Genomic DNA, 21,536 nt, shown 5'->3' with positions numbered 1-21,536 from the left:
GCAAACAAACAGACTCCTCATCATGGAGTGCTTGGACCACCTTCAGTATCCAGCATGGATTAAACCTCCACACCAAATTCCATGAGGGATCAAGGCTGCTGATGGGTTTTCCTGCATTTTCCAAGTACCACAAAGAAATCTCAGCTGTTTTCTGTGACCAGAGCCTGGCTCCTTGGCCTGGAGGGGTAACATGATGCTGTACTGCAGTACATCATCACCAGATCTTCTGGAGCTGTGGGGTCCTTGCAGATGTCTCTGCCCCCTTTCTTCTGAGCTGCTACTGGACAATGTTCTTTATCCTGGAAGGCAGTGTTTTAAAAGTGTGAGCAGTATTGCTGTTCTCTCCCCCTCAAAGTACTTGTCAGACCTGCCAGGAGCAAGGTTGGGGCTCATTGAGGGTTGTTGCCCCATTCAGGCTTGCTTTTGCTGGGCTGTGTTTGGGTAGAAACCATGGAATCACAGCACCACTGAGCAGAGGGTTGTGCCTGTGTGCCCTGGGCCATGGTCCTGACTGAATTATGGTTGCTTAAAGAACCACCAGCAAAGGTATCAGCAAAAGCAGGTTTAGTATAGAAGTGAAAGTTCCACCAAGTTGGTGGCAAGGTTCACTCTACTACTTACTAGGTGGTAAAAACAAACTAAAATCTAAAACAAATCAGTCTAAACCCAAAAGCAATCAAAAGTTATCTACATTTGAGGCTGGGGAGGGTGTAAGGGTAGGAAAGGGCAAGGATAAAAAGGAAACACGAGATGAGTCATGAGGTTCAGAGTAGACCTCTTGCAAAACTGAGCTCCAGACTTGACCAACAGTTTAGGCCCAAAGGTTTAGCAGCACTTAACAGCATAAGCTGTTAAGCTATTGCTTATGCTGAAGTTAAACAATTTAACAATTTCATATAGCATTTCCTTAAAAATCTAAACTACTTAAGAATCTAGGAGAGCAAGATCCATAGTATATTTTCTGTAGTGCATTCCCACTTGCACACAGACCTGAAGGAGCCTGTACAAGGTAGCTCTGAAAAATTCCCCTCGAGCTCCTGGGAATACTCACATCAGATATCTTTGCATTGTCTCAACAGACAAAGGGTTGAGCCTCGAGGAATGGTCATAATTCCTTTCCATCCTGGCCACAATTCATGTCTTTCTTTAAAAGTTTGATAATAAAAACATTGTTCCACTTGGGTTGTTATTCAGGCAAGAAAAATAATTTTCCAAGGCTGTTTGTTAAAATACAGGAGCTTGTTAGACAGCACAAGTTCCTGGGAGCAGACAGTGGTTTTGATAAGATTGAGAGTTGCTCAACCCAGGTGCTGTTCTCAAGGCCAAGGTCTAACAAACATTTCTCAGATCATAGTGCAGCTCAAGAGCTGGGCGGGGGAGGCACCACCAGAATCCACCCCATGACTAAAGACAACTTCTCTTGCTCCACAGAGTGGCCATGTGTTCACCTCTTGCCTCTGCCTAGAAACAGGGATTTATTATGTCCAACTTAAAAATTGTGAGAAATTTTTGATTAGGTTAGCTAAATACTGTGATTTTTAAGACTACTGAACGTGAGGGAACAGTATTATTTATGCAAGGACATCTGTGGGACAGTGCAGTCTGTCTAGCTAATATAAACACTCCAACATAAAAAACACTACAGTACACTAAGCATAAAATGACAGAAATCAGAAAAATGACAGCAGGATGCAATGTTAGATCTGGAATTCCTGTTGCAGTGGGTGACTACTCAAACACTATCCCACCAGTGATGTTCTCCATTTCTCATCACATGATGTATCTCTTCTGTATTTGATGAACAGAGATCAGAGTTCTGTGTCCATTCCTTCAGACACCTTCCAGCAGTCAACACAGCTCGTCATGCTGCAGTAATCTTTCCACCAGTGCAAGGTTCATTCCAGTGGGGGTGAGCAGGAAATCTTGCTGGGATGTATAGGTAGGTTGTAGCAATTCATGGATTGTGACAGAACTGAATAGTTGAAGTTGCATCCCCTAATTTTGGAGAAAACTACAAACCCAAATGTTTGAGTGATGGCTTATTTCTACAGTGGTGTGGTGTCCATGGAATCACAGACAGTTCTTAATCTTCCCAATGTATGTCAGTACAGTTTCAAGCATTTCAGCAGGACGTATTTCAAAATGACAAACATTTTGTTCAGTGCCAAGACAAATGTCTTGGACATTAGTGGTGTTCCTTTCACAAATAAATCCCTGTTGTTCCTGTACAGCACACATCAACAGTGACAGCTTGCCATTTGTTCCTATTTTGTTGGGCCCATACACTGTGTTGTATTGGGAATAATTCCATGGTGATTTAACCCCAGTGCAATGGGTGGGTGTATGGGGTTTACCAAAGCACTGTGTATTGTTAAAGCAAAAGCTGTGGCTTTACTGTTGGTAGGGTCAGAAGTGAACTAGATGCCACCAAGGCTGAAATTCTCATTAAAATTTGTTCGCATTATCCCTGATTACCTTTTACATTTCAGTGGTCAAGGTACCTCCATAGCTTTCCCTTATAAATTGCTGCTGCAGTGAATTGTCTGCACCACAGAGTTTGGATGTAGCTGTAGACAGGGAGACCTGCAGGCTCCAGAATGAGGAGGAGAGTGAAGAGGAAGGAGCCTGCTGGCTGTGCCCATCTTGCTCCACTTGCTATCACCTCCCAAGTGGGATGCTTGGACACCTGTGGGATCTGCCTGCCCAGGAGAGCAGGGAACCACTGCAGGGAATTGTGAGAGGCCCCTGTGGTTCCCACCCCATCAGACATGGAGAAAATAAGGAAGAAAGTGGAAGCCAGTGAAAAGAGACATCACCAAGGCAGAGCAAGAAGCTCTTCCCAGCCCCTCTGAGTGCTCCCCCTGAGCCACCCCCTCCTTTGGGGTCTGCATCCCTTGTGTGTTTGGGGAGCTGCTGCCCCTTCTTGGCTGCTGAGGATGTGCTGAAGGCCAAGCCCTGCCTGCGGTGCCCTGTGCCAGCCTGGCTGGGCCCTGCGCTGCCCCTGGCTCTGTGCAGACCATGGTGGGGGCAAAGGACCTGGTCACCAGAGAGCCTGCCCTGGTTCACCCTGCCATCCCCCTCTCCGAGGTCAGGGCTCTGTGCCAGGAGATCTGCAAGGAGATCCATGACTTGATGGCAGAGCACATGGCAGAGAACATTTGGAGGCTTCCAGTGTGAAGGGACCAGGAGGGAAGAGTGGGAAGGGTGTCCTAAGAGTGGAATGTGGGAATCAGCCCAACCCACCTGAAGCCCCCTACACTCCTGCCAGCCTCTCTCCAGCCCCAGGGAAGGTGACAGAATGGTGTGCTGGGATGTGCTGCAGGATTTCCTGGGGGGCAGCAAAGCAGAGGGAGGAAGAGGAGACCAAGGTCTGCCAGTGGAGTGGGACTGCAACCCTCAGTACCTCCAGCCACTGCCCCAAGGTTCCTGCCCCTGTTCCCTGCACATCCCACCAGGAGGCAAAACCTGGCACAGGCAGAGCCAGGGCAGCTCCGGTGTGCTGTTTTCTGCTCAGAAAAAGGCCATGCTGAGGGTGACAGGAGAAACAGCAGGAGCTGGTGTCAGCTGGGGCCAGGCTGCATTGACACCCCACCACAGCTCCTGGGTGCACATGGGCACCTGAAACCCTTAGCTGGGAAGGAACCTCTTGAAATTCAGCAAAGGCGAGTGCCAGGTCCTGTGCCCTGAGGCGTTCATCCAGGATCCCCCAGCACCCACACCTCCATCCCGTGGCTGCAGCCAGCACAGACCCTCTGTCCAACAGAGGCTCACCTGTGAGTCCCAGCCACACAGATGGCTCTGGGGACAGCTCTGGCCCTGTTCCCTCCAGGAGCCATGTGATGCCTGGCATCAGACCCATTTTAGCTAGGGATGTCCTCCCAATGACAGGTTCCTGTCATTCAGGGAGGAACAAGGAGTGGGCAGCTCCAGGATGGAGCCCCTTTAAAGCACCAGCTGCTCGTGGCTGCCCAGAGCACACAGGGATGGGAGGTGGAGGGCACAGGCTCCCACACCTGCCATCCCAAGCAGCCCTCACACCTCTGTCCTCACTTGGTCAGGACCCCCCTGTGCCCTGCAGGTCATGTCATGGCTCTGGAGACCATGTGCTCTGCCCTGAGAGGGTGGTCCTGGACCTTCAGGATACCCTGGGGCTGCATTAAGGTGAAACAGCACCAAACAGTCAATTAGAAAATTGGAGGTTTTGGGAAGCAAGGATTTAAAGCTTGTGATAGGTTGCACGGACTGGCGGCAACAATTTAAACACTTCTGAACAGCCTGCAGATTAAATTTTCCTGGACAATTTGTGGATTAAACTTCCCTCAGGAACAGCTCACAGATTAAGTTTATTTCAACAGCCCACAGATTAAAATTCTCAGAACAATGCGTGGCAACGTTTTTTAACAACCCACACATTCTCTGATGAAAAGCCCATGGATTACACAACCACCTCAATGAACAGCTCATGGGTTAAATTTCCTTGAACTGTGCATGGAAACAGCGATTTCATAACAGCCCACAGCAGCTGCAATTTAAACTCTTAAAGAGAGGGAGAAAGGAAGGAGGAAAGGAAGGAGAACAGATGTAGAGAAAGAATTTGTGTCATCAGCCTGGGTTCCAGCACCATCCCTGCTCCAGTCCCTCAGGATGGTGGGTGTCCCCCCAGCCATTGTCCATTGTGGAATTTATAGACTGGTCCTCCCACAGCCTCATTTTGTTACTCTTTTAACTTCTCAGAACAGGGTTGGGGGTTCTTGTGGTTTCAATTTCTCCCCCCTGGGAAGAGCAGGCAAAGGGGAGCAGGTTGATGGGCAGCACCTGGGGCCCCTCAGCCTGTCCCCAGCCTCTGTCTCCAAGCCCTGGCTCATGGAGCCAAACTGAAGTACCCCCTGAGAACCCAAAGGTTCTAGTTGATTTTTTAAAGGATTTGTCTGATGGATCACTCTGGTTCAAAGATTTTTCCCAGTGTTTGTGTCCTTTAACACCTAGGCTTGTCTGGAGTCTTGTGTTTATCTGCTTTTCCCTGCTCGTATGGCTCTTTGCTCTGGAGTGAGGTGCTGAAAATCTGTGTATTGATGGAGTCAGCAGCAGATTTCCACCATTCCCACATCCAAGGAAAAAGAGAAACTCTCAAGCTTTTGAGACCTCAAAAATGAATGGCTAGAGGTGCTTCCTCTCTGGGGCTGATCTCCTGGAGTGTTCTGGAATGCTCCAGATAGTGTGAGAACATGGATCACTTTTCCACAGGGCACAGCCCTCCTGGGCAGACTCAACTCACCCTGAGAGTGGCTCCTGGGGCAGCACCTGCCCAATGTGAGCTGTCCTTGGAGTAATTTTGGGGTTGAAAGAGGTAAAGGCTGGAGGTGTTGTGGCATGTGGTCCCTGCAGGTCCTGTTGGTTGCTGGAACCAGGACATCACCAGCAGTGGGGGACAATGGGGACATTCCACATAGGCTGAGCCATTGCTGTGTAACAATGGGCACTCTTTGCCAGGGCAAGGGGACGCTGTAAAGAGGGAAACAAGTGGCACGGGCTCCGGAACAAGGAGGAGACCAAAGAGGAAGGAGCCTGCTGGCTGTGCACCTCTTCTTCTTCCTCCTTCTACCACCTCCTACCACCTCCCACCCTACCTGCTCCTCTCTGGAGCAATAGCTCAAGAGGCTCCTGTTCATGGCAGTTCTGTGCTTTTGGACAGATCAGCAGCAATGGCAACACTCACTCTGGGCACGATGCTGGATGTTGCCCTCGGGTCATCAAGAGCTGGAGCTGTCGACTTTGAGCAGCTGTACAACCTCCTGAATGGGATGCTTTTGCACCTGGGCCTGCGGGATCTGCCTGTCCAGGAGAACGGGGAACCACTGGAGGGGGCCGAGGGAAGCCCTTTCTCTGCTGCTTTCCTTGAGGAGTTGATGCGGAAAGTGGAAGCCAATGAAAAAGAACTCGCTGAGGTAGAGACTCTTCCCAGCCCTGGGTGCTCCCCATGAGCCATCCCCTCCTCTGGGGTCTGAACACGCTGCTGGGAGCTGCTGGGGATGTGCTGGAGGCTGAAGCACAGCCCAGGCCAGGCCCTGCGCTGCCCCTGGCTCTGTGCAGACCATGGTGGGGGCAAAGGACCTGGACCCCAGGGACCCTGCCCTGGGGCTCACCCCACTGTCCCACTCTTCTAGGTCCGGGCTCGTTGCCAGCAGCTCAATGAGGAGGTCACTGAGATGAAGGTGGAGCAGTCCCGCATGACAGAGGACATGCAGAGGATGAAGGAGAATTTTGGCGCGGTGAGCTGCCACTGGTGTCCCCTGGAGCTGCCCCTCACTGCTCCTGCCCTGCTGCCCCTGCCCTGCAGCCCTTGGAGGCTTCCAGTGTGAAGGGACCAGGAGGGAAGAGTGGGAAGTGTGTCCTAAGAGTGGAATGTGGGTGCTTATCCCAAACCACCTGGAGCCCCCTCACTTTCCTTCTGCCAGCACTGTCCCGGGGAGGGCAGAGGGGCACCACTGCCCACAGGTCAGGCCAGTGGTAGAGGTCACTGCTTCCCTCAGACAGGGCTGCTGAGGCATTTGTCAACTAAACAGCCACCAAAAAAATGTAGCCTGGGTCCTGGAAGCTAGGGAGACAAAAGGCCAGCTGTGAAATACAGGCACAGCCACTTGGCATAGCCCTGTCCAGGATCCCTCTGTCTGGTGTCCAAGTTAATTTGCAAATGTTCCTTTTAAAACCTGCTCCTGTGTTCTGACTCCTGTCCCTGTCCTCGCCAGGACTCGCTGGATGACCTCCGTAACCAGTTGCTGGAAAGTGTCATGGTATGTCCTTGAGCACACCCAGGGCCTGCTCCAGGGTAGGGTCCCCTCACATCAGGACATGGTCCCCAAAAGTTCTGTGGGGGTAGGGAGTGGAGGAGGGTCAACAGTCCCCTGGATCCCATCCTGCCCCCAGTTACACGGATGGCTCTGATGCCTTCCTTCCCAAAGAAAAGCTAAATAAGAGGCTGATGCTCTCCCCAGCCCCAGAGGAGGTGAGAAACATGGTGTGCTAGGATGTGCTGGAGGACTTCCTGGTGGGCAGGAAAGCAGGAGAAGGAGGAGGAAGAGGAGGCCAAGATCTGGCAGTGGAGTGGGATCACAGCCCCTTGCACCTCCAGCCACTGTGCACCCTGGCATCTCTGCCAAGGTTGCTCAGGATTCCTGTGCATCCCACTGGGAGAAGGACCTGGCATAGACTGAGCCAGGGCTGCTCCTCATCTCATGTGCTCCCAGCTTGTCTTCTGCTCAGAACACGGGTTCAGGGTGGTGGGAGAAACAGCAGGAGCTGGTACCTCCCTGGGGCCAGGCTGTATTGACATCCCACAGCAGCCCCTCCTCGCTCAGCACCAGGCAGGATCACAGCTCCCTGCCCTCCAGGTCTCTCTGGAGTGGTGGCTGGGACTGGGGGACAGCAGAGGGATGTTATGGGGCAGGTCTGGGATACTGAATCACGTTGCTGGAGGGAAGAATGCCTTGCTGTTGTATTAGATGGCATCAGTTGGGTGTTTGCTGATCCCCTGGGTTGGCTGTTAAAACCATGGTCATGGAGGTACCCAAAGAGCTAAACTGGCTGGGGAGGAACATCTGGAATTTCAGCAAAGACAAGTGTGGGGTCCTTCACCTGCAGAGGAACAGCCCCAGGCACCAGCACGGGCTGGGACTCACCTGCTGGAAAAGCTGCTCTGTGGGGAAGGAGCTGGGGACAATGAGCTGGCCATGACCAGAGCTGTGCCTGAGGGGACGAGAAGGGCTCTGGTGTCCCGGGGTGCCTTAGGAAGAGCATTCCCAGCAGGTCAGGGAGTGATGCTGCCCCTCTGCTCAGCCCTGGTGAGGCCTCCCCTGGAGCAGTGTCCAGTTCTGGGCTCCTCGGGATGAGCGAGACACGGAGCTCCTGGAGCTCCAGCATCCTGGAGGGGCACAAAGGTGATCTGGGGACGGGACCATCTCTATCCTGGAGAAAGGCTGACAGAGCTGAGGCTGTTCAACCTCAAGAGGAGATGCTGAGAGGGAACCAAGGATGGGAGGGTCATGCTGAGCATCCAAGGGGGATCTATGCCTCAGTTTCCCCAGGAAGAACTGTGTTGGGAGGTTGGTTTGGGGATCCTGAGTGCAGCTCAGTGTGGTAGCCAGCCCATCCTCTCCTTCCCAGTCTGCCGTGAGGGACATGTTGATGGGCGACCAAGACTCCCCAGATCAGCTTAGGTCCAGGCAGATAAACCCGTTGGATGACGACGAGCTGATTGTCATCGGCAATGAAAGTACCTTTGGGCACAGCTGGGGAGGGACCTGGAGGGTGTGAGGGCACAGCAGGCTGGGCAGGGGGCCTGCAGACTGCTGGGTTTTCCCCCAGCCACGTTCCCCCAGGCTCCCCTGACCCTGGGGAGCTCCCTCTGGTTTCTTCTTCCAGTTACCCTCGTGGAAAGGACACCCGTACCAAGGCCCGTCAGCCCCCTGCCCCCCAAGGCCGAAACAGAGGACAGAGAGAAGGATTCCCTGGAGGCAACTACGAGCAGCCACCCAGTCTCCTTCGGGGCAGATGACGTGGGACAGATCAAGGATGAAGAAATCAAGATAAGTATCTCTGAGGCAGAGGCTCTTCCCAGCCACCTGGATGTTCCCCCTGAGATGACCGATGTGGGAGAGATCAAGGATGAAGAGATCGAGATGAGCATCTCCAAGGTAGAGGCTCTTCCCAGCCCCCCGGGTACTCCCCCCGAGACCTCTGGGGTCTGCACCCCCATCTTGCTACCCTTAGACCAAGGTCTGGTTTAAGACCAAGCTCACAGTGGCATGGGGGCTTCCCTGAGGGAAAGGGATGGAGTTCTGGGGGCAAGAGCTGGGGCTGAAACACTGCTCAGGCTTGCTCAGGCTCCTCCCCACGTTCAGAAAAAGAGTTCGGATGACAGACTCACCGCCTCGAGAATGCATCCAGGAGCCCCTGGCACCCACCCCCCAGTCCAGCGGGTGCAGTCATTACGAGGCACCCCAGGAACCCAGACCCCCGGCATCCCAGGGGAGAGTGTGGCTGGGACCAGCAGGTGAGTGCCATAGGGACAGCAATGGCTTTGGGGACAGCACTGGCCCTGTTCCCTCCAGCTGGGCCCATGAGGTGCCCTGGCATTGGGTCCATTTACCCACTGATGGAACTGTGGGGATGCTGCTGATGATTTCCTCCCACTGGCAGCAAGCTCCTGACACCCAAGGAGGAACGTGGAGGAGGCAGCTCCAGGATGGAGTCACTCCAAGCTAAACCTGGAATGTAGGTGCAAAGGCTTTTGTGACAAGTGTGGGGGACAGTGGCTTGTCCCCTGGCAGGGCTGGGACAGGCGGTGCCAGAGCCAGGTCATGACCTGCCCTCCTGGCAGGGCACAGGGGGGTCCTGGGTGCTGACCAAGTGAGGACAGAGGTGTGAGGGCTGCTTGGGATGGCAGGTGTGGGAGCCTGTGCCCTCCACCTCCCATCCCTGTGTGTCCTGGGCAGCCATGAGCAGCCACCACATTTTGGAGGCACCAGTGGGACCGAGGTGAGCGTGTCCCAGGCTGGGAGCATCCCACCCCAGCAAGGGGTACAGGAACCCCCTCTTGGACCTTGCCACCAGCCCCAGTTCCCATGGGTTGCCGCTGGGACAAATTCCCATAGCAGTGTGGGAGTTTGGGAGCTTCCCTCTGTGTATTCACCATTGTCTAATATGAGCTGGAGCTTTGATCCAGGTGGGAAACCACAAATAGCCTATTTCCCCATGGCACCCCCTTTATCTTGTAACCAGCCAGTGGGTTGGACTGTGCTGGGGTGGTGGTGGAGAACCCAGGCTCAGGAGCCTCAGGAGCCTGCCCAGCCTTTTTCTTTCTGTTTTAGGATGGTCCTAAAGGTGCCCTCTTCCAAGTATTCACCTTGTGAGCCGCTTGTGCGCTTGTGAGTGGCACCAGCACTGGTGAATCGGGGGGTGGGACAAGGGCAGATGGGTGCTGGCAGTGCCCTGCAGTGCCAGGGGTGGCTCATCTGGCCTCTGTCACCCACCTGTGGTCCCTGTCACCCTCCCCAGACGCTCTGAGATCCCATCCACGCCACCGCTATCCCCCGGCCTCTCCGGGCGCCTGTGCCATGCTCACAAGCAGTACCAAACACAGGAGCAAAGGTAGGGACATGGGGACCCATCCCTTGTCCCTGGGGGAGCCCTGTCCCAGTGAGGAGAGCTCTTCCCTGGGTGGGCTGGAAGGGGCTGGAGGTGCCTGGGCAGAGAGGAGCTGCAGAGGGTCAGCTGGGCTTGATCCAGGTCAGAGAGGTCTTGCAGCCCTCTGTGCTGTCCTGCCAAGCCCTGAAGCCACATGTGATGAGTTGTCATCAGGGACTTGGTGCCTCCTGTGAAAGGAGTTCCCAAATCAAGCCCTGAAGCTGGCACAGCCCTGCAAAGGGCACCAGGACCTGTCACGGCCATGGGCAGCTCATGGGGCTGTGGGGAAAGGGCAAATCCTGCAGGGCTGGGTAGGCAGGGGTCTCCTGCAGCAGCTGGAGGAGGGGGAGCACCCCCTGAACCCCTCCCTGGCATAGCAGGTTGCAGCAGAGGGTGCCACGGTGCTGGGTACTGAGCATCCCTGTGCCCTGTCCCACAGGGAGCAGGAACTGAGTATCCCTGTGCCCTGTCCCACAGGGAGCAGGGACTGAGTATCCCTGTGCCCTGTCCCACAGGGAGCAGGGACTGAGTATCCCTGTGCCCTGTCCCACAGGGAGCAGGGACTGAGTATCCCTGTGCCCTGTCCCACAGGGAGCAGGCAGCCGAGGGGTATTCCCGCAGATCACCGATGTACTGTGGGGGTAAACACACCAGCACCTACCCCGTGCAGCCCATGGAGCCCCTGCTTCCAGACCCCAACAAGGTAGGGATGGGGAAGGTGGTGATACAGACAAGGGACACCGAGGCTGGGAGTGTGATGGTGAGCAAGCATCTCGGGGAGGATCTATGCCTCAGTTTCCCCAGGAAGAGCTGGGTTGGAAGGCTGGCTTGGGGATGCTGAATGCTGAATCCAGCCCATGCCCTCCTTCCCAGCCCGGCGTGATTGAACTGGTGGGCAAGGATGGACTCGTGTACCGGGGCCGGGATGCCTAGGGGATCTGAGCAAGCAACTGCAGCCTGCAGAAATAAAGGGTGACGAGCAGCCAAGCACCTCCTGAATGCAGCAGGATCTTCCCTTCATGCACAAGGAGGAGTTGGCAGCATCCCTCGTCCTGAAAACAGCCCCTGTGGAACCCCTTCTCAGGGTCTGTGTCAGCCCCACGGTGTCGTGCACCCCCTGGCCCTCACGAGCCCCACTGCCAGGGGAGCCTGTGGTCCCAAAAGGGTCCGGGACAGCAGGAGGAGGAGGAGGAGGAGCTCATTTGCTGCTGGAAAAGGGGAAAATGGGGACCTCAGTGGGAGGGACAGCAGCAAAACACAGTTCGATGCCAGAAGCAAATCCCACCCCAAGCCTCTGGTTTGCTGTCGCTTATCCCCCGGGATGAGCATCACTGAGCTGCCTTCCTCATCTCCAAGTGAAGAAACCCCCTCTGTCACCCCCTCATCCCTCTTGCAGTGCTGCCACTGATTGAAGGCACAAACCCCTCTGCTCCTCACCTCCAACCAACACACCACAACCCCAGGAGATGGACACGTCCCCTCCTTTCCCTTGTGCCACCCCGAAGCCCCCCCCTCACCGTGGGTGGGAGGAAGCCCCAGTGTGTGCTGAGACTGAACACAAGTGGTGTCACGGGGAGTACCGGGCAGGGAAACCCCCAGCCCTGGAGCAGCACGGGGGAAATGAGGGGTGTCACAGCTGGGGACACATGGCTGTGTGTGCAGGGGGCTGGGGATGTCCCCTCTACACACGGGCAGTGACACTTCCTGGGGTGGGACACAGCTGGTGGCACCTCTGGGGTGAGTGGGAGGGTGAGAAAACTTGAGGGGAACCCCAGAAGAACCTGGGGAGGACTCAGAGCTTATGGGGGACATTCCCTGGGGGCTGCCCCGTCCTGGTGGATGTCCCCAAACCTTCCCCCCACAGGGACAGCCTCCATCCCTGGTCTGCTCCACTGTACTCCACAGGCATCTTAGCTCCGAGGGAGATCCCCCTGGAATGTTCTCCCTGGTGAGTTTGGTTTTTCAGGGGAAAACCAGGTACTCAAAACCTGCTTTGGGGGTACTGAGGTGGACACAGCAGGATCTGGGATCCCCCCAGTACCACAGTAGGATAACAGGAGGCCCCAGGAAGATAACTGGGCACCAGAGCAGAGCCAACAAAGAGCAATCCTGCACTCCTGACTGGGATTGAGGGGTTTAAAAACAAACCCCTCTGGGACCAACTGGATTTGCAGAACATGGCCCAGCTGGGGTCACCTGTTTGGTGTTCATCATCCCCCTGCCCCTTTTGCTGCCCCAGGATCCAGATGCACCCTATAAACACCCCCACACCACCCCTGCACACCCCAAACACACCCCCAGCCTTGGGCGATCCTTGGAGCAGGTAACCCCAGACAGAGGATTTGCCTTTGCTCCTTGGAGTTTGTGCCATCCTGGGGACCTCCCCATCCCTGCAGGAAACTTTGGACTGTGCCTTGAGCCTCACAGTGTTTCCTGGCATTTCCAGAGCCGCTGTGCTCCCATTTTAGAGGTTTTCTGCAGACAGGGGTGTCAGCTGCACCGCTGGCACATGGGGACTCCTCGCTGTGCTGGAACAGCACCCCCATGGCCCTGGGTCTTCCCTCTGATCCCCCTTTTTGGGGACAGCAGTGGTGGCTTGTGCAGGCAGAGCACAGACTCAGTCCCTACTGGTGACGCTGCCTCACAGAGTCACCACCCCCATTTTCAGTGCCCTACCAGGGACAACCTCTCAGCAGAGAGAAAAGGCAGGGACAGCTGGTGTTAAAAAAGTGATTTTTTTTTTTTAAATTTTTATTATTTTTTAAATTAATAAAAAACCTTCAACCTGTTTTTTGCTGGGTCTTTTTTCTCTCTCTTTTTTTTTTTTTTTTGTTTTTTTTTTTGGTTTGTTTTTCTGTTCGTTTTTTTTAAGCAACATTGATTTGAAAACTAAAAAACCCCCAGCTCCCCCCTGCCTGGGGAAGCGCCACGTAAGGCGGTCACAGGGACAGGGGGACATCACTTTGATAAGCCCCCAGGCCCTGGGGGTGCTGAGGGAGGGAGGATGGGGTTGGGGGCAAGTCCAGGAGGGTCTGTGCAAGAAGCTGGGCTGAATTTCGGGAGCCAGAGAGCTGCATTTGTCCTGGGCACTGCAACAAGTGCCCAGGGAAGCCAGAGCTGGGAAGGGTGTCCAGTGGCTCCACGTCCATGTGGCCATGATCTGGGGTGCCAACAGCCACCTCCATCCATTTATTTTTGTTATTCCTGTCCTCCCCTCTCCTGCCCTGATGTAGAGATGCTGGGTGGGGATAGAGCCATAGAGAAAACCCCCCAAACACCCAGCAGCTGCCTCCATGCTGCTGCTCCTTCTCTCTGGATTTATATACATTAGATATATTTATATATTATAGTTATATATTTTTTAAAAAAAAGTGGAGGAGAGTAGAGAGCAGCCAGAGGCTCTCACGGGTCAGTGCCCCCCTTGGCAGCATGTACTCCCCCGCTAAAAATAATAATAAAACCTAGAAAATTATTCCAGTGCGTTTCTTGGCGAGCCCCTGCTCCCAACGCCCCGGCCCGGCCCCCCTGACCCCCCCAACCCTTATCTCTGACCATCCATGGTGGCCACGGCTTTCTGTGGGGGGGCAGGGGCCGGAGGGGTGGGGGGCCAGGAGGGCTGCGGGTGGTGCAGGTGGTGGTGGAGGCCGTGGGTGGTGGGTGAGGATGGGGGCAGCCAGGCAGGCTGGTGGCTGGGGGGCGAGGAGGCCCAGAAGGGGCTGAAGCTGCCCGGGGGGGAGCAGGCCATGGAGGTGATGGGGCTGTTGCTGCTCTGCAGGCTCTCCGAGGTGCGCAGCTTGGAGAACATGGCCAGCGCGTCCGGGAAGTTGGGCGGCGTGGCCGGCGTGTTGCTGGGGGTGCACATCTGCAGGGCACAGGAGAACGGGGGTGTCAGCTCGGTCACGGCGGCTTTTGGGGGTCCCAACCCGCCCACAACAGCCCAGACCCACGGCTGAGGGTCCTGCCTGTATCCCACACCTGGCACCACCCCACATCCAAGGGCTGGTGCGGCCCCCAAGGCTCTGTGTGGCTGCCCCAAAAGGTGTGGGGGTCCTGGGGAGAGGCCCCAGAGAATCTGGGAAGGACATTTTGGACCATACAAAGCCCATGGACGAGGCGGGTTTGGGGAGCAGCGCACACAGGGCTGACACAAAGGGGTCATGGTGGGTAGGGAGGGTGCTGGGGTCCCACAGGACCCCCTTTCACCTTCACTCTTCCCCTTCACACCCCATTATGACAGAGAGACAAAAAGGCAAGCAGGGTACCCCCAGTTCCTGGTACAGCCCCTGCCTTCTCAGTACCCAGCTAAATTTAGCACCTGGACAGTGATGGATCATTGGGGAGAACCCAGCCCCACACTGAGGCTCAGGGGCTGGCACAGGGACCCCAAATCAGCACAGAACTTGCTGAACTGAGAACTGGGGAGGTGTTAAAAGGGGGACAGGGGTATGTATGCAAATTCCCATGAGGCTGCACACACAAGGAAGGGCTTGTGGGCAGGGGAATGCACTGGCAGGGGATGCCTGGACATGGGGGTGATCTGTACACAACAAAACTTCACCCCTCTGGGTAAAATCCATCCCAAATCCCTCTTGCCCTCCCAGAGCCACAGCTCCTGACAGATGCTTGTGGGGACTTGAGCAGAGCTATGGGGCTGGGACAGTGTGTGCTGCCTTTAGCAATGGGGGATTGAGATATTTCTGGTGGGGAATAGCTTCTTGATCTCCCCCTTCCTGGGACTTATCCCAGGATTCACCCCTGGCTGGTGCTGAGCAGCCCCTGCTGCTCCCAGGACAGGACAACGCCTAAATCCCTCCCTGAGGTCCCTCCTCATCCCCATCCTGGCCACCCCCAGTGATGCTGGGATCAAAGGAGCAGTGGCCAAACCCTTGCTGGGGGGCCCAGACCCCTGAAGTTGGGGTGCTCCCCCAGTCTGAGGAAAGCAGCAGCTGGCTCCCATCAGCCTGTGGAGCTGGGGCACCCCAAAAATGCAGTCATGGCCTGGCTGGCACTGAACAGGTTCACAGTTAACCGGGGATATTCCTCCACAGAACTCATTTCAGAACTCAGCTTGCAGTGGTGCTAACCCAGCTTTTGCTTTTTAAATTAACCTATACATTTGGTAATTTCTGAAAAGATACTTGCTGGAAAAAAAACCCAACAAAACAACAAACCAACAAACCCCAAAAACCTTGAATTTGCTCTGATTTGAAAAGAACCCACCACCACCACAGCCAGCCACGGAATTATGCTGGACACAGCTCTGGGCTTCTGGGGTGATGTTTGCCAGATTCATTTGAAATATTAATTAAAAAATAAGAATTCCCATGTAATTATTGCCTTCCTCCTCCAACACATCTTGAGGAGAGCTCTCAGCTGTCAGAAGATGCCCCCCACACTGAACCATGGCTGCACTCGCAGCTTTGTTCCCTCATGCTTGAAAAAGAAATAGAAACTGCAAGCACAAAACTCCTCACCTCACGCCTGCCCTGAACCGTGTGGGGCATTTCAAACCGCACAAATCAGGATGCTGGGGAGGGGAAGGGAAACGCTAAAAAAAATTCCCCAAAACAGGAGTATCTGGGGAGAAGGTAAAAAGTATTTTGACACCACGTGGAGCACACAGCGTTGCTGGGGAGGGGGAGAACCGAGTGGCTCCAGATCCTCCGGGCTGGGGGGAATGGGGTGCCTGTCACTGGGGTTGAGTCCCTGTGCAGGGATGGGGCTGGGATGGGTTTCACCAGCCCAGCTTTGCATCCCACTCCCAGCAGCCACCCCGATTCCAACAGGAATTGCCCCGATTGGGATTTCGGGCTGAGAACAGCAAGGCCTGGATCTGGCACCTGGCCCCTCTCCCTCCGGGAACGCGGCTTTTCCATCGCCAGACCCTCTGCGAACCCCCCGGGGCAGCACGGAAACGTGCGGGGTGGGGAAGAACTGCAATAAAAGGGTTTTTAGTGGGAGCTGGCTGACAACACGACTTTCTCCGAGGGAAACAGAGCACTTGCTGCCGGCAATGCCGGGCCGGCTGGCGATTCCCGATGGAATGAGAAAAAGGGGAAAATTCGGTTTAACCCAGATCCGCTCCTTCCCCCACACGCGGCACCGCTTAGTTCCCTCAACACTGGAGGATGGCGGGGGGAGAGAGGGAAAACAAGAAAGAAAACCCCCCAAGAAACACAAAACAAAACACCCGGAGGGCAACAACTTCCTCCCTTTGGCCAAGGGGATGTGCCCTCGGCCAAGGTCAAGTGGCGTGGGGGGGAAGGGGGGGCCAGACGTGGCCCCCCGGCCCGGGGAGCCCGAGTTGCAGAGCGATGCTCGCCGAGACAAACTATTTCCTGGCAGACATTTTAGCTCGTGTTTACATTCTCCGGCTGCGTGTTCCTGCGGGCGCCCAGCAATATGGCTGGCAGGGAGCTGACAGCTCCGAGGGCTGGGGGGCTGCACCCCCTCGGGGGGCTTGGGGTGGGGGGGCCGGGATGGGGGGTCGTGGGGTGGGTGGTGGTTTTAGGGGTGGGGGGGGTGCGGGGTTGGTTGGCGCTGGGAAGGGTCTAAAGGTGTTTTTGGGGCTGGGGGCGTTGGGGAGGGGATGGGGTGGTGCAAGGGTGAGGGAGGGGTCGGGGTCCCACTTACCATCTGGGGGGGGTGGTGGCTGCTGGGAATGTTGGTCTCCTGGAAGAAGGCGCTGAGTGCTGTCTGTGGGGACAAGCTGTCAGCTCCAGCCCACCCGAGACAAAGGGGGAGGGATAACACGGGCCCCCCCAAAGCTCACCCCGCAGCCCCCGGCTCGCTCCCGTCCCGGGGGGCATCCAGGGGTGCCCCCAACCCCGCCAGGCCCGGGGGCTGCCCTTCACCCGACCCACTGGAGATCGTGTCCCCTACTCGCTCAGGGGCTCCCCACGCGAGGGGGGACACCCCAAAGCCCTGGTGTTTACAGCCCCCACCTCCCTCCCAGCGGCTCCCCCATCCCCGGATCGGAGCGCGAGGGAGGGGCCGGGGCGCTGGGCCGCAGCTCGGGTTACGGCCCGGGTATAAATAGACCCGCCGGAGCCCGGGGCCAATTCCACCCCCCGCCCCGGCGTGGGTGCCGGGGGGGCGGGCAGGACCCCCCAAAACCCGGCCACGCTCGTCGCTGGGCCGGGGCCGCAGAGGCCTGCCCCCACCCCCACCGCCTTCCGCCCCGCGGCCCCGCGGGCAGGCGGCCGTGCGGATCGGGACCCGGGGCGTCCCGCTTCGCGTGCGGCTTATCCCGATCCGAGCCGGCGGCGGCCCGTCCCGTACCTCGAACTGCCAGTGTGCCGCCTGCAGCAGCTGCTTGGCCTGGTCGGCGGCGCAGCCCGCCGCCAGCACGAACTGGTTGTTCATCACCTGGTGCCGCAGTTCTTCCATGTTCACGGACATGGCGGGGCGGCCGCGGCCGTGGCCCTGGCCCTGGCCCTGGCCCTGGCCCCGGCCCCGGCCCCCGCCCCGGCCCCGGCCCCGGCCCCGGCCCCGGCCCCGGCCCGCACCGCCCGGGGCGCCCCGCGCCCGCCGCGCCCGCCGCGCTTCACCGGGGGGACGGGGGGGGCGCCGCTGGCCCCGCCCCCGCGCGCTGATTGGCTGCCGCCGCACCCCGCGCCCCGCCCACCACCGGCTTCGAACCTTCCAGCTGCCTCGGCGCCTCCCCATTGGCCGGCGCCTGTGTTTTGGCTGCAGGCTGCGCCGCGATTGGCTGAGGATGGCGGAGGCGGGGCCATGCTGGAGGGAGAAGGGGAGGACAGGACGCTGATTGGCTGTGCGGGGGTTTTTATCGTGCGGCGCTGGTGACGTCACGTTCATTGAGGAGGTTCATTGAGGACGCGCGGGAGGGGCCCATTGAGAGGGGTTCAGCTTGGGGGGCTCTCATTGAGCGGAGCTGGTAAAGGGGGGACATGGAGCGGGGGGACCATAGGGGGTTCACAGAGACGGGGACTCCGCCCATCTTTGGATACCCCTCTGGGGGCCGCTCCCGTGGGGGCTGCACCTTAAGCCCCTGCCTTGGCTCCCCCAGCCAGGCTGCCTCGTTCCCTTAGCAAGGCTCCTCTTTCCCCTCAGCAGAGCTCTCCCAGCACTCCATCCTCCTTACTGTTGCCCCCTCGGGGGGATTCCCCCTTAACCCCCCGTCTTGACTCCTCCAGCAAGGCTCTCCCAGAGCCACTCTCCCATCTGGGAACCGTTTACCTTGGGGATGGAGCCCTAACCAGATGCCAGGGGCAGGAGCAGGGACCCATGCCCTTCATCCTCACACCCATCATCCCCATGCCCTTCCCATGTAAAGGCTACGGGGTTCGGGGCAGCTCCCAGTTTGGGGTGGGGTTTGGGATTTTTTGTTAACGGTTAAAATCATGATGACTCTGAACTCCAGTCTCAGCCTGGAAGGATGAGCTCTCTTCTGGTGTGCTTCCCTCGCACAGCATTTGGGGACCTGAGTAGGACTTGTGCAATTTGTGCCTTGAAGTGTTTCAATTAAAAAGGGAAAATTGGCATTTAAACCCCAAACGAATAAAGAAGGGACTTTGCAAATCCATGGTGTGCAGATAGGTTGATCTGGGAAGAGCCACTGGAGATTTGGATGTGGCAGTGGTGACCAGCTGGCCAGGGGAGAGGGAATGAGGAGGCAGAGGGATGGAAACTTGAAGCTGCATCTGCAGATGATTGCCCCCAGCAGTGAAGACCTCTGTGGGGCTTCTGCAAAGTCCTGGTGGTCCCATGGAGGTGAGGTCAGCAATGCCAGTGTGTGGTTGCCCAGGCTGGATATCCTCCGGGGATACTCAGGGGCATCCCATCACTGGGATTCAGCGATGGGCATCGAGGGTCCTGCTTGCCCAATAAGATTTTGGTTGCTTTGTCTTCTTGGAGCAAAACCAGCCTTGAGGCAGGTTGAGGTGTGAGAGGAGCAATTTCAGATGCAGGGATCCCAGACCCACCTACACACAGCCTTGGCGAGCTCTCAGAACCTCCTGCTTGCCAAAGCCACCCACTCACGTGCACAGCACAGCTTTGAGCTGGGAGCAGCCAGCCCCAGGTAGTGCCAGCCTGGGAAACCAGTGGGAACGCAGCTCATGGGCCCTTGGCACCCAAAGCTGTGACAGAATAGTGTTGGTGACATTTGGAGAAGTCAGCAGGACTGTGAGTTCTTCCAAATTAACCCCTTTTTGGGGCAGGATTCGCTGTCACCTCTCCATGCTGAGATGCTCTTCCAGATGTGCTGCCCTGACGCCCCGCTGGGACCCTGGGGATCACCCTGCAGGCAGGGGTGGGCTCCCAGCACCTTCCCAGGCAGGGGCTGGGGAGCCCTCAGCAGGGCTGAAGGGTCACCCCCTCCCCAGCCATTGCCACCGTGAGCTGCACAGAGCAGAGCCAGCCCAGAAGGAAAGGGGCTGGCAGCTCCAGTTTGTGTCAGTGACTGCTGGGGGAGCTGGGAATGGACTGGGCGTACAGACAAACGTTTTCCGCTGTGGGTGAGCTGCACACCCTCCTGTTATAACATTAACTGCTGTGCTCTACCGTGACTCAGTTTCCCTCTCAGCACAAGGAGACAGGATCCTCTCTCTGTGCCAAACACACGTGTGAAATCCCACAGCCAGGCAGCACGAGCTTCAGACTTGCATCTTGCCCAGCAGCACGTGCATTTTGGATTTAAACGTTGCACTTTTCCTGGATGCCCCCTCCGGGTCAGCCCTGCTGAGGTTTCTCCTGGCTTTGTGCGTGCTGGGATGTGCAGCTGGGCAGAACTGGGAGGGCCCCTGCCCTCGGAGCCGTATCGTCACCCAGCTCCTGCCAGCGCTCCACTGCGGCACTGTCCTACAAAATCCTCTGCTGCAGTAATCGCAGGGAAAAAAACCACGAGCCGTGCATGCAGGCAGCAGCTCTGCGCGTAATGACTGCCGGGTTATGGATCTGCACGGGGATAACTTTGAATTATTATCTACACTAAAACCCTGCAGTCTGCTGTGTGCTGGTAATGAAATGTGCTGGCTCCCTCTCCCAGTTTCCTGCTGCCGGTGCTGGCTGGAGGGAGGCAGGGGAGCGGGGCTGTGCTAAATTTTTAAATTTTATCCATGTGTAGAACAGGATCCCCAAGAATGTGTGTTGGGATGAACGGGGATCAGTTCCTGGGGTCTCGGGGCTCCCAGCTGGGCACCAGCCCTGAGAGCTGGAGCAGGCTCTCGGTGTGGATGTTGCCCTCAGCTCCTCCTAGAATCATTTGGGTTGGAAAAGACCTTTAAGATGATGGAGTCTGAATCCTCCTCTTCAGCCGGTGCTCCCGCTGGCAGCCAGCCCAGGTGTGACATCCAGCAGCGTGGACGTGGTGTCACTGCTGGGAATGTGGGTCCCGGTGTGACTGTGGCAGGCTGAGAAACAGGATACAAAGCCACCCCTGCTGCTCTTTGATTTAGCTTTTCTCAGCTGCCTTTGGGGCTTGTGAGGGTAGGAAGAAGTCAGGAGAGGGGTCCATGCGTCCCTCTGCAGGGAGGGGATGAAGGGGGGAGCCCCAGGAACGGCCTTTGATCGTCACCACTGAGTAGCCGAGGACATCAGGGCAGCTGATCCGCCTCCCTGCACATCTCCCGTTTGATATTTATAGCACTCGTGTTATCAACTCAAATCAAAATCATGTGATCCTCCACTAACTGGCGCTGCCGGACTAATTAATCACCGGCTGGTTTAAGTGAGCGGTCAAAGCGTCCATCCCTCCTCTTTGGTCCAAGAGGAAAATCAGTAGGTGACCAGTGCTTCCCAATATAAGGCTGGGGGAACTGGGGGAATCTCTTGGGGTGCACTGGAGCAGGCAGGCAGCTCCCTGCCTCCAGATGCCCAGTGCATGCAGCTGCTCCTGGTGTGGAGCGGAGCTGGGAAGGCAGGATGGGGATGACGAAGATGGGGATGATGAAGATGTGCACTGGAGGGGGGTTTAACCTGGCTCCTCCCCAGCGCTGCGCACCGCTGAGGTGCTGCTGGAGGGGGTCAGTCCCTGTGCCAGCAGCTGCACAAAATCCTTCCCCTTATAACCGGGAAAAGTCGGGTTGTTCTCCTCCCAGGCGACACGCTGGCGGCAGGGGGTGCAGGGACAGAGGGGCCATGCCCAGCCTGCCCCTGGGGGTCCCTGAGCTGGAATTGCTGCTCGGTGCCACCCAGCTGGTGGGGCTGGGGGCAAGGATGGAAGGAGGGAGGGCCGTGGTGGACAGAAGTCACTGGGGAGTGGCTGAGAGTGGCAGATGATGGCCAAGAGGGCCGCTGAGCGGTACCGGAGGCAACTGAGCGACACGGGGGATGGCGGGTGGGTGGCACTGTGAGCACGCGTGTGCCACCGCGGGGGGACAGGTAAGTGGCAC

The 21,536-nt window shown here is 56.9% G+C and overlaps 2 protein-coding genes across 2 annotated transcripts; one reads left to right on the top strand and one right to left on the bottom strand.

Moving 5' to 3' along the window:
* The first annotated feature begins 5,903 nt into the window (after nucleotides 1-5,903).
* LOC106628357 (uncharacterized) lies at nucleotides 5,904-12,401 on the top strand. The gene is made up of 11 exons (XM_088065481.1): nucleotides 5,904-5,945; nucleotides 6,165-6,269; nucleotides 6,747-6,791; nucleotides 8,161-8,269; nucleotides 8,419-8,690; nucleotides 8,898-9,049; nucleotides 9,196-9,270; nucleotides 9,867-9,923; nucleotides 10,054-10,146; nucleotides 10,774-10,885; nucleotides 11,056-12,401. Exons 1-11 carry the CDS (start codon nucleotides 5,907-5,909, stop codon nucleotides 11,113-11,115), a joined length of 1,119 nt encoding a protein of 372 aa, XP_087921607.1. The 5' UTR covers nucleotides 5,904-5,906; the 3' UTR covers nucleotides 11,116-12,401.
* Nucleotides 12,402-12,901: 500 nt separating this feature from the next.
* UBALD2 (UBA like domain containing 2) lies at nucleotides 12,902-17,669 on the bottom strand. The gene is made up of 3 exons (XM_005526788.3): nucleotides 17,464-17,669; nucleotides 16,816-16,878; nucleotides 12,902-14,044 (listed from the first exon to the last, which is right to left on the bottom strand). The coding sequence occupies exons 1-3, from the start codon at nucleotides 17,581-17,583 to the stop codon at nucleotides 13,724-13,726; spliced, it is 504 nt and encodes a 167-aa protein (XP_005526845.2). The 5' UTR covers nucleotides 17,584-17,669; the 3' UTR covers nucleotides 12,902-13,723.
* Nucleotides 17,670-21,536: the final 3,867 nt, after the last annotated feature.

The sequence above is a fragment of the Pseudopodoces humilis genome, chromosome 21 (genome assembly GCF_049639895.1).
Source record: "Pseudopodoces humilis isolate 2021_Gansu_Grassland_sample_001 chromosome 21, ASM4963989v1, whole genome shotgun sequence".
Taxonomy (NCBI): Eukaryota; Metazoa; Chordata; class Aves; order Passeriformes; family Paridae; genus Pseudopodoces; species Pseudopodoces humilis.
Note: the sequence above shows the minus strand (reverse complement) of the source record. Positions and strands in the feature narration are given on the sequence as shown.